Source organism: Hordeum vulgare, chromosome 4H, assembly GCF_904849725.1.
Source record: "Hordeum vulgare subsp. vulgare chromosome 4H, MorexV3_pseudomolecules_assembly, whole genome shotgun sequence".
NCBI classification, from domain to species: domain Eukaryota; kingdom Viridiplantae; phylum Streptophyta; class Magnoliopsida; order Poales; family Poaceae; genus Hordeum; species Hordeum vulgare.
In genome coordinates, this window is record NC_058521.1 from 7,392,684 (window position 1) to 7,407,861 (window position 15,178).

General features: G+C 45.1%; 1 protein-coding gene across 1 annotated transcript; it reads left to right on the forward strand.

Moving 5' to 3' along the window:
• The first annotated feature begins 8,828 nt into the window (after positions 1-8,828).
• LOC123450998 (homeobox protein knotted-1-like 4) lies at positions 8,829-12,970 on the forward strand. Its single transcript, XM_045128012.1, has 5 exons — positions 8,829-9,190; positions 9,265-9,378; positions 9,479-9,593; positions 12,252-12,502; positions 12,595-12,970. The coding sequence occupies exons 1-5, from the start codon at positions 8,849-8,851 to the stop codon at positions 12,832-12,834; spliced, it is 1,062 nt and encodes a 353-aa protein (XP_044983947.1). The 5' UTR covers positions 8,829-8,848; the 3' UTR covers positions 12,835-12,970.
• Positions 12,971-15,178: the final 2,208 nt, after the last annotated feature.

The following is a 15,178-nucleotide window of genomic DNA, read 5'->3' on the forward strand; positions in this document are numbered from 1 at the left end:
ATCAGGTGATATTTGTCCACTCTATTTTTGATATATATATTGATTCATCCGAGAACAGTTACTCTCTTTTGTGCTCTTTTTACAGAGAGCAATTACTTAAAACAAAAATGACGATATACCACGGACACGTTATTCTACACCGGCTTTCTTTCGTATCATGATGCGCCGTCGTCAGCTGGGGCGGCTCCTCCCATGAGCACGCGCCGGCCCGTCGAGCTTTTGGCCGCTGGAAAACCTTTGGAGCTCGTGGATAGCAGTGTTGGTAAGGATGGCAAGACTGAAATAACTCACGCTCGGCAAAGAAGCCAAGCCACAATGGACGATGTGATTTGATCCATGTCCATGGGCATGCATCCACGTGGATTGCTCAAAAAAAATACTATGAGTACAAGGGAACATCTGAAAATACAACAGCGCAACACCAACGTGTGCGTATGGGTCATCAGTATTTCATTCGATAAAATCATGAGGTGATATCCTTCCTGTTATTTCTAGTATACATTATTGTTTATGAATACAATTACTTTGACCTGTAATATTTTACTACGCAGGACAATTACTCAAATACAAGAGTGACGTCATGTTGCGAGTATGAAGCTCGTGTCACTCGACGCTTCGGGCGACTCACTATTTGTATTGGCCTACAATGTCATGGACGATTCTTCGTCCGCGTCGGACTACAATGACGCGGGCGACTCGCAGTCAGCACCGGCTTACAATGACGCGGCAAACTATCACGTTCGTGCGACCAAGATGGTTTACAATGAGGCGACCAACTCTTACATCCGCGCGACCAAGGCCACTTACAATATCGCGGCCAACTCTCACGTCCGCATGATCAAAGACAGTTTACAATGTCGCGGGCGATTCTCGAGTCCATGCCAAAATGCCAGACAACTCTCGCATTCAAGTCGCCGCCCCCATGGTCCGGTTTATATCAACATGCCAGTACAGTGCTCGCATGTACGAGCCGCCCAACAGGAGGACACAAGTCGCCACCCTCACGGTCCGGACAACATCAACTTACCGGTGCAGTGGCTTTATATCTCGGAGATGGAGCAAGTACCAGTATCTTTTCTCTGCCGGTTTATGCCACAATTAAGTATGGAGACTCTCAAGCCGCCTCCTTGAGTCGACATAAGAGTCGGGGGCTACATGGACATGGCTCGGCAGGCTCAACTGGGATGAATAATTCAAGAACCCCGGGTCATTACAGAAAAATTGAGCCGGCGAAATTATTTATCTTGGGTGGCGCTTGAGCTTGTTTGACTCGCCCTATCCTGTCGCGACCTTATGAGCCGACGAAATTATTATTTTGGGTGGCACTTGAGCTTGTTTGACTCGCCCTATCCTGTCGCGACCTTATGAGCCGACGAAATTATTTATTTTGGTGGCGCTTGAGCTTTTTGACTCGCCCTATCCTGTCACGACCTTATGAGCCGACGAAATCATTCTTGGGTGGCGCTTGAGCTTTCTGACTCGCCCTATCCCGTCGTGACCTTATGAGCCGACGAAATCATTCTTGGGTGACGCTTGAGCTTTTTGACTCGCCCTATCTTGTCGCGGCCTTATGAGCCGACGAAATCATTCTTGGGTGGCGCTTGAGCTTTCTGACTCGCCCTATCCTGTCGCGACCTTATGTGCCGACGAAACTGCTATCTTGGGTGGCGCTTGAGCTTTTTGACTCGCCCTATCCTGTCGCGACCTTATGAGCCGACGAAATCATTCTTGGGTGGCGCTTGAGCTTTTTGACTCGCCCTATACTGTCGCGACCTTATGAGCCGACGAAATTGCTATCTTGGGTGGCGCTTGAGCTTTCCGACTTGCCCTATCCTGTGGCGACCTTATGAGCCGACGAAATCATTCTTGGGTGGCGCTTGAGCTTTCTGACTTGCCCTATCCTGTCGTGACCTTATGAACCGACGAAATCATTCTTGGGTGGCGCTTGAGCTTTCTGACTCGTCCTATCCTGTCGCGACCTTCTGAGCCGACGAAACTGCTACTTTGGGTGGCGCTTGAGTTTTTTTGACCCGCCCTATCCTGTCGCGACCTTATGAGCCGACGAAATTGCTATTTTTTACCTTCCTGGCACTGCCACAAGGTTTTTCAGGCTTTTTTCTGACTCGCCTCAAAATATCTTGGGCCGATTGCTATTTATTATCACCCATTACTCACTGAGGTGCTAGCCACCGTGACTCACTGAGCCGGCTTATTTAAAATAGCTTGATTCCATACTTATCATATCATATACATGCATCATATTGCATTGCATCACACATCATACATACATATCATGACGGTCTTCAAACCGGGTCAAAGCATAAATTCTTGCAAGTGCAAATAAATCTTTGAATAGCCAATTTGGCTGAATTTTTGTCATGGTCTATCATAACCAGTGTTAAATGATTGGGGGTTTTTAAAACCAAGAATTGACTATTGTCAAAGAGCCGCCCTATCACATATAATGCCGAGTCATCTAATTGACCGACCCTTGGATTTCTTCAACTTGTGTTCTGTAGTAAATTACAACACTTATGGATTTCTCCGACATGTGGATTTCTCAAGGATATATTTGTCGTGTTACATTGCAACCACGGTCAAGGATTTATTTTATCACAAAGGCATCATCAGCTCACAGAGTGGATATGATTTTATTCTGCAATGGAAGGAATAGCCCCGAGTCACTGCAGGCACACAACCCGGCACTTGGGGGCTACATTATTCAAATCAAGATTACATCAAAGTATGAAAGTCCCATGTCGCTGCAAGCATACGCCATGACACTTGGGGGCTAATGCAATCCGCTTTTCAAATCATCGCATCATCAACAGACTCGGCTAGCTCAAGGAGATAAGCCGGCCCTGGGGGCTACATATCGCTCTTTATTCAAGTATGGACTCAAGGAAGAACCGACTCATCATTTTTATAATGACCCGGCCCTTGGGGGCTACACATTGCTGCTCAAGGAGAAGAACGTGGAAGTCCCGAGTCGCCGCAAGCAATCGACTCATAATTTTTATAATGACCCGTCACTTGGGGGCTACACTATTCAGCTCATAATTTCTAAAGTCCCAGGTTGGTGCAAGCAAGACAACCCGGCCCTTGGGGGCTACATCACTAAGCTGTCTCATAGATCATGAGGTTCAAATTAGAGACCCGACCCATCACACACTGATGACTCGGCCCTTGGGGGCTACAGGTAATATGGATATATCAAAAAATTGAAGAGCACATTTCATTATGTCATGGAGGTGAAGTATTGGGAGACCGGCTCAACATCACACGGATTTCTTTATCCCCAATATTCTGTATAGTCAATTGGAGTTCAGTTGTTTGACGGGGCACTACCAATAATCATGACCCGCCATTAACAATCATGACCCGCCATTGTCAATCATAACCCGCCGAAGCAGGAGAAGTTGGTTCAACATTCTGTGGATTTCTTATTCCCAAATTTTCATCAAGCCAAAGCATTGGAGGCCGACTCAATGGCATATGTATTTTATTGCAAAGGACATGTACCAACAAGATGATTGTGAAGACGGCTCATTATTATGAAGAAGAAACCCGGATTTTTCAAGGAGCCACTTCAGTAAAACAAGCCGGCCAGAGGAGCAAGCCGGTCCCTTACTTATTTATTATTTTTATTTCAGGAGCTTACCATGAATAAATTCAAGCTAACCTTGGGGGCTAATGGCGGGGATATACCCCGCAGTGTAACCCGGCTAGGAGTATGACTCGCCAAAGGACTTGGCGATTCATCGGCGACTCAACAGTGACCTGGCGGGCGACTCATACTTGTCCCCACAGGCGACTTAGATAAATGACGAAGGCCCAAGGCCCAGCGTGCACCCTGGCATAAGGCGACTCATAGAGAGGCCAAGAGGGCCGACTCACAAGAGAAGGCCCAAGAAGAGGAAAGACTGCCACAATAAGGAAACAAGACCCGGATTAGGGTTCAAGAGAGACTAGTCCTATTCCTACTACTAGTAGGACTCTACATGTAAACTTACCCCTTCCACCTATATAAGGAGGGGTCGCCCCAAGAGGGACAGGAGACACAACTTAGATCTAGACAAGTCAAATCATGAGATAGACATATTAGACACCCACGAGATTAGAGGTGGTGAGTATGCACCCTTGTAATCGAGATCATCATCTTGATCAATGAAACACAAGCAGGACGTAGGCTTTTACCTCCATAGGAGGGGCCGAACCTGGGTAAACTCGCGTCTCTCGATTCCGACCAACCCCTTCAAGCCTCCACATGGTTGCGATGGCCTCACACCTAAGTTCTCTCATGAGGACATCTGACGTGACAAAACCACGACACCGGGGTACTCCAGAGAGGATGCAAACACTCTGTGTATCCAGGAACCTGCCCGGAACTTGGCCGGAACTTCTGGTGTCCAGAACCTACGGGCATCCCCAGAATTTCCGGGCTTGGCAGGAATCTGGCCCCAATGGCTGGATTCCATCCCCACCTATAAATAGTCTTCTTCTTCCCCACGAAGATGTTGACGACTCCATTTCTTTCTCCACCGTTTTCAGACCTTGATTTCTTGGTGTTTTTCCTCCTTAGCCAACCAAAGTTATTGATCTTTTGAGGAGTGAAGGAGGACTGCCTTATCTACATATCCACCAAAGCAAAAGTTGATTCCCCCTTGTTTTCGCGGTGCATCTTGTTACTCTTGGAGGTTGGAGACTCCTAGGCGGTAGGAGTGCTCCGGCGAGGAATCGTTCATTGTGATTACCCCCGAAACGTTTGTGAGTGTTTGGAGACCACCCCAAGGTCTACCACTAGTGGCTGAGAAACGCCTTCGTGGTGATGTATCAAGGAGAGAATAGGGTGAGCCTTCGTGGCGTTGGTGTGCCTTCGTGGAGTTGGTGTGCCTTCGTGGTAACATCCACCTCTCTAAACGGTGACGTAGCTTCCCTCCAAGGAAGTGAACATTGGCATACATCCTCATCTCTCGGAGTTGCGGTTATCCCTAACCCTAACTCCCTACTTGTGGTTATTTGTCTTTGTTGTATTACTTGTATTACTTGTGCTTACCTATCTACTTATTTGTTGTCTTGTTCAATACACCTAGCACGACTACCATCTTTGCAATTGTTAGGCTCATTTTCATATTCCGCAAAATTGTTGCTAAGTAAGAATTAAAATTTGTAATTGTACCTATTCACTCCCCCCCTCTAGGTCCATCTCGATCCTTTCAGCATAGACCAAATGGAAGCTTTGGACCACGTGGCCATGCATCAACAAGTAAATGAAGATGAAGATGCGCAAATCTATTGTGACAACGATTCGAGTCCCACTCTCGTTGTCTCAAAGGTGTTGACTCTTCAACAACAACAAGATGAGGACCAACGTTGTCACGTCTTCCACACCAAGGCGGGCATCCAAGGAAAATCCGTCAAGGTCATCATCGACGACAGAAGTTGCCACAATTTGGTGAGTGAGGAACTTTGCTCAAAGCTACAATTGGTCAAGCATAAGCATCCACACCCCTACAAGGAACAATGGCTTAGTGACTCTGGCACACTAGAAGTCGAACACACCGTGCATGTATCCTTCAAGATTGGTGCATATGAATATACATTGGAGTGTGATGTGGTTCCCATGTCTGTTTGCCATCTCCTACTTGGAAGACCTTGGCAATTCGACTGTGGCGTCATCCACGATGGATAGAGCAATCACTATAGCTTCAAGATGAAGGGCAATGAATATGTGCTTCGACCAATGACTCCAAGTCAAGTCACCGCCGACAAACAAAATGCATCCCATCATGGAGACAAAGTGAGAGAGCAACCCACCTAAAAGAGAGTGAGCGCCACAAGCCAAAATTGAGTGACTCCATGATGAGGGAAAAGAGAGATTTGGTTCTTTTAGCCACCAAAGGAGACTTGGGGGATGTGAGTGAGAGCCCATCAACCGTTCTTCACTTTGTACTCGTGTGCAAAGATGAGGTCGTAAGGACTAATGCTTCACAACATCTACCTCTTGTGTTGTCTCGTCTATTGCAGGAATTCCAAGACGTGTTTCCCGACGAGCTACCTCCGGGACTACCACCAAAACGAGGGATCGAAAATCGCATCGACCTTATACCCGGAGCACTGCTTCCTAACAAGGCACCTTACCGCGTCAACCCCGAAGAAACTAAGGAGATACAAAGGCAAGTCCAAAAACTCCTAGATAATGGGCATGTGCGTGAGAGCCTAAGTCCTTATGCGGTTTCGGTAATTCTCGTTCCTAAGAAAGATGGTAGTATGTGCATGTGTTCGGATTGCCGCCCCATAAATGCTATCACCGTTCATTATAGACATCCTATACCTCGCCTTGATGATATGCTAGATGAAGTTAGCGGTGCCACTATATTTTCCAAAATTGATTTGAAAAGTGGTTACTATGAAATACGCATACAAGAAGGTGATGAGTGGAAAATGGCATTTAAAACCAAATTTGGTCTATATGAATGGCTAGTGATGCCCATGGGCTTATCCGAAGCACCAAGTACTTTTATGTGTGTCGTGCATTATGTCTTACGCAATCTCATTGGTGATTGTGTTGTGGTCTACTTTGATGACATCCTTGACTTTAGCAACACTATAGAGGAGCATGCCAAACATGTTAGGGGAGTATTGCAAGTCCTTGTAAATGATCAACTTTATGCAAACATGGAAAAATGCACTCTTGGTGTTGACAAGTCTTTTTTCTTGGATTTGTAGTATCCTCTAAGCGTGTGTAAGTTGATGAAGGTAAAATTGATGCTATTCCAACTTGGCCCGTGCGTAGTTTCCTTGGCCTAGTCGGCTTTTACCGTCGCTTTGTTAAGGATTTTAGCACCATTGCATTTCCTCTACATGCTTTGAGCAAGAAAATGCACCCTTTGCTTGGGGACCATCACAAGACAGTGCTTTTCATGAGCTTAAGAACTTGCTTACTCACGCACCATTGCTTGCCTTATCCAACTTTGATAAAACTTTTGAAGTGCGTTGTGACGCTAGTGGTAATGGCATAGGTGGCGTGCTCATGCAAGTCAAACGCATGCGCTCAACTTAACTATCTCATATATGACAAAGAATTGTATGCTTTAGTGAGAGTTTTGCATGTTTGGGAACATTATCTACGACCCCATGAATTTTTCATTCATACCGACCATGAAATATTGAAATACTATAAGGGTCAAACCAAGTTGAACAAGCGGCATGCTAAATGGAGTGAATTCATTGAATCATTTCCTTATGTTATCAAATACATTAAGCGTAAAGAGAATGTAATAGCCGATGCGCTTTCACGCAAATGCATGATCGTTACGCAACTTGAATTAAATGTGATTGGATTTGAGCATATTAAATATTTATATTAAAGATGAAATGAAACATATATGCTCAGTTTATGCTAGTTGTGTTGATCTAGAGGTTATGATATGTTTAAGCTTGATAATTGTGAGTGTGTCGCAACAGGTAGTTTGTTAGCCCATGATTTATATGTCCATATTAATGTTATTTGGTAAATAAATGTTTACCAAATCTTGCCCGTGATTGACCTACCTAAATATATTTTAGAAATTTATTTTATCAACTATTAGATTAACAAATAAAATATAAGTTTATTTGATAAGTCAATAAAAGATGGGACAATTAAGGCGGTTTCAAAGAATGATGCTCATGAAAAAGATGAAAGGTTGTATGAAGCACTCGGCTGGCAGGAAAGGGACAGTATTCTCCTTCTAAGTAGTATATATAGAGACTAGGTACATGCTCATGTATTGCCATAGGTCCAAAACATGTATGTGCCTGTTCGTTGCCAGGGGGGTCAAAACATGTATGTGCCCGTAACTGATCTACTTTATTGGATTACTAGATAAATTTAGAAGGTTGAATGAAGGATCTGACATAAGAGGGGACAATACTTTCACTTTAAGTAAAGTAGTGACAAGCATAGAGATAGAGATAATAATAGTGAAGATCTTTTCTTGTGGAATACGATAATGAAGATTTGATAGATGCGCTCTATGTAGATGTAGGTATGATTACGCAGATCTAGCTGATACCCTATGTTTAGGTACAATTATGTAGATCTAATGGTTGAGATCTACTAATAAACTGATTGACTACTACTCGCACCGTTCCTAAATATAAACCTTTTTAGAGATTTTAATACAGACTACATACGAAGCAAAATGAATGAATCTATACTCTAATATATGTCTATATACATCCATATGTAGTCTTTATTAAAATTTTAAAAATAATTCTTATATATATTTAGAAACGAAGGAAGTAGATGTCTACTTACAATAATGATTTTTTTAAACAAAATCATAAGCTTTGTCTCATCCATCAATTAAGAAAGAAGAAAGAGTTTTGTTACATACACCCAAATTACAAAGGTGGTTTCTCTCCCGACATGACGTAATGCTGATCAAACGGTTGTGATCCACTAAGAGCAGAATTGATGATTTATGAAAAAAAAATCCAAAAGGCTTGATATGTTGGTAAAAATCCTCTGGAAACTAGGATATTTGGTTCCCTAAAAATAGAAAAAACTACTCCCTCCGATCCATATTAATTATCTCAGCGTTAGTACAACGTTACTAGTACTAATGTTGCGACAATTAATTTGGAGTATGATCTTTGGTACTGTAGTAGTAGGGTCGATTTTGCTCACGACAGTGCAACTTTACACTTCGTGAACAGCGCACTTAACAGCGACCATGTTGTTCCCTTCGATTATTGGACCCTTTTCCTCCTCACATATGACTGCTCAGCTACTGTGCTTCCCGGAGAGCAACTGCAAACCAGACGCACGCTCACAAATCAATCCAGAATTTAAGGAAACTAAATGGACAACTTCCATTTTGCCCTAAATAGGCCTCCTCCTACGATTAGACTTCGCCGGTCGAGTCACCAACCGGACAACCAACGCATGGATCATCAGCTCCATCTTCACGGGAGCGGCCCCGGAGCCACAGCCATTACCCCTTTCTTCGTCGCAATGGACCAGTACGCTGCCTCCACATCAACTTCACCACCGGAAAAGGCGCCGGCGGCGGCACCGTTGGGAGCCCCGGAACACTGCGGAAAGTCGAGCTACAGCAGGAGGTCATCTGACACGATCAAGGCCAAGATCATGTCGCATCCTCTCTATCCGGCTCTCCTTGGAGCCTTCATAGACTGCCGGAAAGTACGTACGTACATGTAGCTTGTACCTTTGCTGCCCCTGCCGTTTCTTATTTTGTTATTTTTCCTCTGCCTAAGGTCGGAGCGCCGCCGGAAGTCGTTGGTCGGCTCTCCTCCCTCGTCGACGAGCTCCGGCCAAGTTCAGATGGCATGCAGGAACAGCCGGTGGACCCAGAGCTCGACCAGTTCATGGTAACTGCAGGTTATGTATGATTAATTTAGCTGGAGGATGGAGCTTAGTTAATTATTTGCATACATGGATCTGGCGATATGCTTTTGTGTGTATGTGCAGGAGACCTACCGTGATATGCTGGTGATGTACAGTCAGGAGCTCACCAGGCAAATCCAAGAAGCCAATGAGTTCTTGAAGAGCTCTGAGGCCCATATCGACTCGTTTGCACTGCTAGGTGTGTGTGCATGCTTAATTACACAAACTTATTTTTGCGGGCTTGTCTTTCTACGTTTGGGAGTTTGGGATAATGCCAAGACAGTTGCAGCCTTGCAGGCATCATATACTTACTTGTCATCATCTATGAAAGAAAACAAGTGTGTCATAGCATACCATGTGCTGTGTAAGATTAATCTGAGGTGAGCATAATTGCCCAACCTCTAGCTTAATTTGGAAGCTAAAAATGTCTTGAAGTGGTAACTGCTTTTGATAGAAGGGATTTTGACCCAAACATGGCATCAAAGGTGATCTAACCGTAAGGAGTATATAAACTCGATCTCAGCATAGCAAGATGCCACAGCCCTATCAAGTCGACCAAATGAACTAAATTTATAGAAGATGGGTGACTTCTCGAAATTTAGTTCATTTAGTTCAACTAAAGAGGGTCAGAGAATACTCTAAAGGGCACCAATTTGCACCCATATCCTTGATTGTCTTCTCACACCACATACATGCTAGTTTGAACAACTTCGTGTGCTCCGACCGTTGAAGCATAGACGATTTATGGAACCAACACATAAATGAGTGTATAACCCGCAAAGGAGTACAAGTCTTCTTTTTGTCAAAAATCAAATCATTCTTGTATAGCCAAAGAAACCAACATAAGGCACCACACCCATCAAAGATGTGAGAGGAAAGCTTCTTATTGATACCCACAACCAGGTGTCAAAAATATTATGCACATTACAAGATGGATACAAATTTAAGGCCACCTCGACAATACACCAAACAACTCGAGCAAAATTGTATTCTGGTCACTGTTAAAGACTAGTAAGTTTAGTAACAAATTATATTGGCACCTTTAGTGTAGAAATATGCAATTGCACAACGACTACTTAATAAGATACTAAACTCCCTAGGAATGTTAGGTTCTGGTGTGTCAGTGCTTAAGGGATCGAATCGATCTATGTGGGTCGGGTTTGGGTCTACAGGGTCAACTACGAGGATTTTACGGGGCATCCGTCTATCTAATCTCTCTGCGCCCCCCCCCCCCCCCCCCCCGGAATTTCAGGTGGTGGTTCTCTCCCAATCTGCAATTATACTGTTCCACAATACTAGTGTGTTAACTCGGCATTAAACCCCCCATTGGTGTATAATTACTCGGTTAATTTGTGTGTTACGTGTAAGAATGGCACACCCACACACAGAACAATTTAGTATACCTTGCACACCATATACCCTATCTAGCCAACTAAAAAACAAACTCATATGTAAACAAAAGCCCGCGTACCTCATGTGTGAAACACACAATGAAGCAACTAATCCTAACAGCCTAAAAAAAAGCTTAACTCATGACGAAAGAATGGCGTGGCAAAACACAAATGACCCTCTAGTGGTTATAGAAACATGTAGCTACCAATTTTTCATTAGATATAAAACCCACCGACATCTCATGAATTAGTAAGAAGTATTTCTAGTCAACTTAGAAACATATATGCCCCCTTGTTTCATTTATTTTCCATAGCTATCGATGAAGCCACTATTGAACCGGGACATAATCTGGCTATAAGAGTCGCCACCTTAGGGTTTTTTTGTATGATTTGGGGATAGAGAAGAGAGGAACGGATTGTAAAACTTATAGCCAGCTGTAACATTTGCGAGAGAAGAATATGTTTCAGACATAATATGTATAGCTAGCATCTACCATATGTATGTGCTTTTAGATTGACTATACATATGATGTGGCGAAATAGAGCAAGCAGTTGGGTCTCTTATTAGCCTTGCTCTTAGAGCTAGGTTCATACCCGGACCCTTCGTTTCAGTATACAGGACATGTTGTTATTTTCAAAAACCAAATATTTATATGGTTGATGAAGTTTATACAGAATGGTTATATTAGTATCTACAATGTCAGATAAAGAACAAATATTTATGGTGAACCTAATGGTACTGATTTGACATTGCAGATATTGCAAATCAAACACAGAAACTTAGTTGTCCTTAATAAATCTTGATTGCTAGTTAGATCCTCCATTATGAGAGTTGTCGGGGGCATGAGGTACTGTATGAGACACACGCTGCCTTTTCTTCAAAAAGGGATGTGTGGAGGCACATGCATGCTGGAATGCTTTGTACGGCCGCATGGCAAAGCAACTGCTGGCTAGCTACCACCACACCACCGTTGGCATTGTTGAAAGCTGGAACACGACACACACACACACACACACACATGCAGTGGCATATACTCCCGTGTGGTGTGGAGAGGCCCGTTGATCAGTTGATGCATATGCACATGTCAGCCTAGGCGCTGCATGCAGTTGCGATGTCGGCACGCATGCACGATAGTACATGCATGGGCATGTGAACGTCTGGCTGAAATGTTCTCTGCCTCCGATGGCCGTACCGCCCGATTATTATCCAGCTTTTTTGTGCCTCTGCATGCATGATTGGACATATAGGATCAATCAGCCTGATCTGGAAGAGATCATGATCAGTTCGATGTTGGATGGTATGGTGGTGGTGGGGCGTGCTAGCATGCATGTTCTGTGGTAATTTGGTGGTTACATGTGCGGCCAGCAGCTGATCTATGGTAGCAAAAGCAAACCTATGTCGATCGATCTAGTGACAGTATTTAGAACGTTGGCTCGTTAGAAGAAACTAATTAATTACTGATCAGGTAACAACTACGACGAGTGCGGGGGGGTTTGTGAAGAAGACGAGCAGGAGACCGGGGGCGTCGCCGGCCTCCTGCCTTCCGGCGAGGGCAAGCGGCTGAAGCGCCAGCTCCTGGACAAGTATAGCGGTTACCTGAGAAGCCTATGGAGGCAGCTCTCCGGGAAGAAGAAGAAGAGCGGCAGGCTGCCGAGGGAGGCGCGCCAGAGGCTCCTGCGTTGGTGGCAGCTGCACCACGGATGGCCCTACCCATCGGTACGTGCTTGGCTACGTACTTTGAGTTCATGCTTGTAGATGTAGATCTTCGTACGTAAGGGCTAATGGCGCCATGCGTGCATGCGTTCCAGGACTCGGAGAAGGCGGCGTTGGCGGAGTCGACGGGGCTGGACACGAGGCAGATCAACAACTGGTTCATCAACCAGCGGAAGCGGCACTGGAGGCCGACGCCGCCGGCGATGGACAGCAGGTTGCAGCAGCACATCAACGCCGGTGCTTCCAGCGGCAGCTCTCCGGCGGTCCTTGGGATGGAAGGCCAGCGCTTCACCGGACGGAGTGGGTGTCCCGACGGTGGTCCGTTGAGACCCTGATCGATCAGTGGGCCGCATGCCTGGCATAGTGTGTCCAAACCTACATGCAATAGATTCATTGCAAAGTGGAGTTCATGATGGAGTGTAAATGTGATCAATTCAACAATATTTTTCGAACCATCAACTAATTAAATAATGAGGCCGGTATAAGCCATCGGGCCCAGCACGGCGTAAAAGATTATGAAATACTGGACGGGCGGAATGGAGTAAATTGCACGAAATCATCATTTTGAAGGCGAGTTTTGCAGAAAACACTATAATACATTTATTTTGAAGAAAACAACATGTCTTGCGTAATCTTTTTCAGAAAACACTGATCGATGGATCGGGGTCAGTTAAGCCCGTTTATGAAAGGGGGGGCCCAATTTTTTGCCTATGTGGCACTGTCGGCCGTCCCGACAGCCGTTAGACGACGTGCGACGGCGCCGTCCCCCTCTGTTCGATGGACCCGGTCAAAAGACCAGTCGGTCCAAGCACAGCTTCCACTCTCCCCACTCTGTCTCGCTGCTCTCTCGATCCTCTCTCTTGCTCGCCGCACCCGCCGTGGCCTTGCTGTGTTGCCGCGACCTCGCCATGGTGTTCTGGAGTGGTGGGTCCGATAGCAACGACCATTGCGTGGAGTACGTCAGCTCAGCTTCGGACGACGGGACCACTCAGGTAAGTTCTTAGATTTTTAGGGTTATGGTTTGTGATTTGGGGGGTTTTTGAAGGAGCTTGTTCTCAACCTGTGGATCAGATATCTGGTATTCCCCACTACAACTCCCTGCTACAACTGAAGACTCCGAATTCGAGGGACCTGAAACAGAGTTGCTTGATTTGTGCCATGGGCATGGGAAGGCCTCACAGAGGCGTGCTGCGCGCTTTCGAAGGAATCCACACTCGCAGGAGGTTTCTTTGCTGTGCTGAGAAGGTATATTGTCATTTGTTCTCTCTGGATCCGTACTGTGGAGGCAACCATTGTAGTTTATTGTTAAATTAATATTGAATACAATGATTTGCTAACCCCTCTACCTGTGGGGGAGGACGGCATATATAGAGTCCGCTGCCCTCCACAACGGTTCCGGTACAGGGGTGGAGTAACAGGGCTTGAATGCGTACGTTACAGGTAACGTATGCCCTAAATGCTAATAAATGCACCCGAAAACGTACGGCAGTTTCCCTCCAGAGAGGTTATGGTGTACCGAGTGTATCCAGTCGGTTAGTTTGGTATCTTCCGAATGCTAGTCTCCGACTGGATGATTGAGCATCTGTTACCGATTGGATGATGGGGACTCCTTAATCCAGTCGGGACAGACTTAGGACCCTGTCCTTTGCGTGGGGTAGTCCTTGGGTAGGACCTGTATGGCAGGCCTATGACCCTACCCTAGGACTATGACCCCATCATATCCGGTTTGCGACTTAGAGTCGTTCGGATCTGTGTCAAAGCTTGCATCGACGTAACCTTTTACGGCGAGCTCTTCGTCACCTCCATACACGAGAAACATCTCCTTAGTCCTTTTCAGGTACTTGAGGATATTCTTGACCGTTGTCCAGTGATCCACTCCTGGATTACTCTGCAACCTACCTGCCATACTTATGGCCAGGCTAACGTCCGGTCTAGTGCACAACATTGCATACATGATAGAACCTATGGCTGAAGCATAGGGGACGGGGCGCATATGCTCTCTATCCTCATCAGTTGCTGGGCACTGAGTCTTACTCAATCTCGTACCTTGTAAAACTGGCAAGAACCCCTTCTTGGACTGTTCCATTTTGAACCTCTTCAAAACTTTATCAAGGTATGTGCTTTGTGAAAGTCCTATCAGGCATTTTGAACTATCCCTATAGATCTTAATGCCTAGAATGTAAGCAGCTTCTCCTAGGTCTTTCATAGAGAAACTTTTATTCAAGTAATCCTTTATGCTCTCCAAAAACTCTACGTTGTTTCCAATCAGCAATATGTCATCCACATATAATATTAGAAACGCCACAGAGCTCCCACTCACTTTCTTGTAAATACAAGATTCTCAAACCACTTGTATAAACCCAAATGCTTTGATCACCTCATCAAAGCGTTTGTTCCAACTCCGAGATGCTTGCACCAGTCCATAAATGGATCGCTGGAGCTTGCACACCTTGTTAGCATTCTTAGGATCGACAAAACCTTCGGGTTACATCATATACAATTCTTCCTTAAGGAAACCGTTAAGGAACGCCGTTTTGACATCCATCTGCCAGATTTCATAATCGAAAAATGCAGCTATTGCTAACATGATTCTGATGGACTTAAGCATCGCTACAGGTGAGAATGTCTCATCGTAGTCAACTCCTTGAACTTGTGAAAAACCCTTTGCCACAAGTCGAG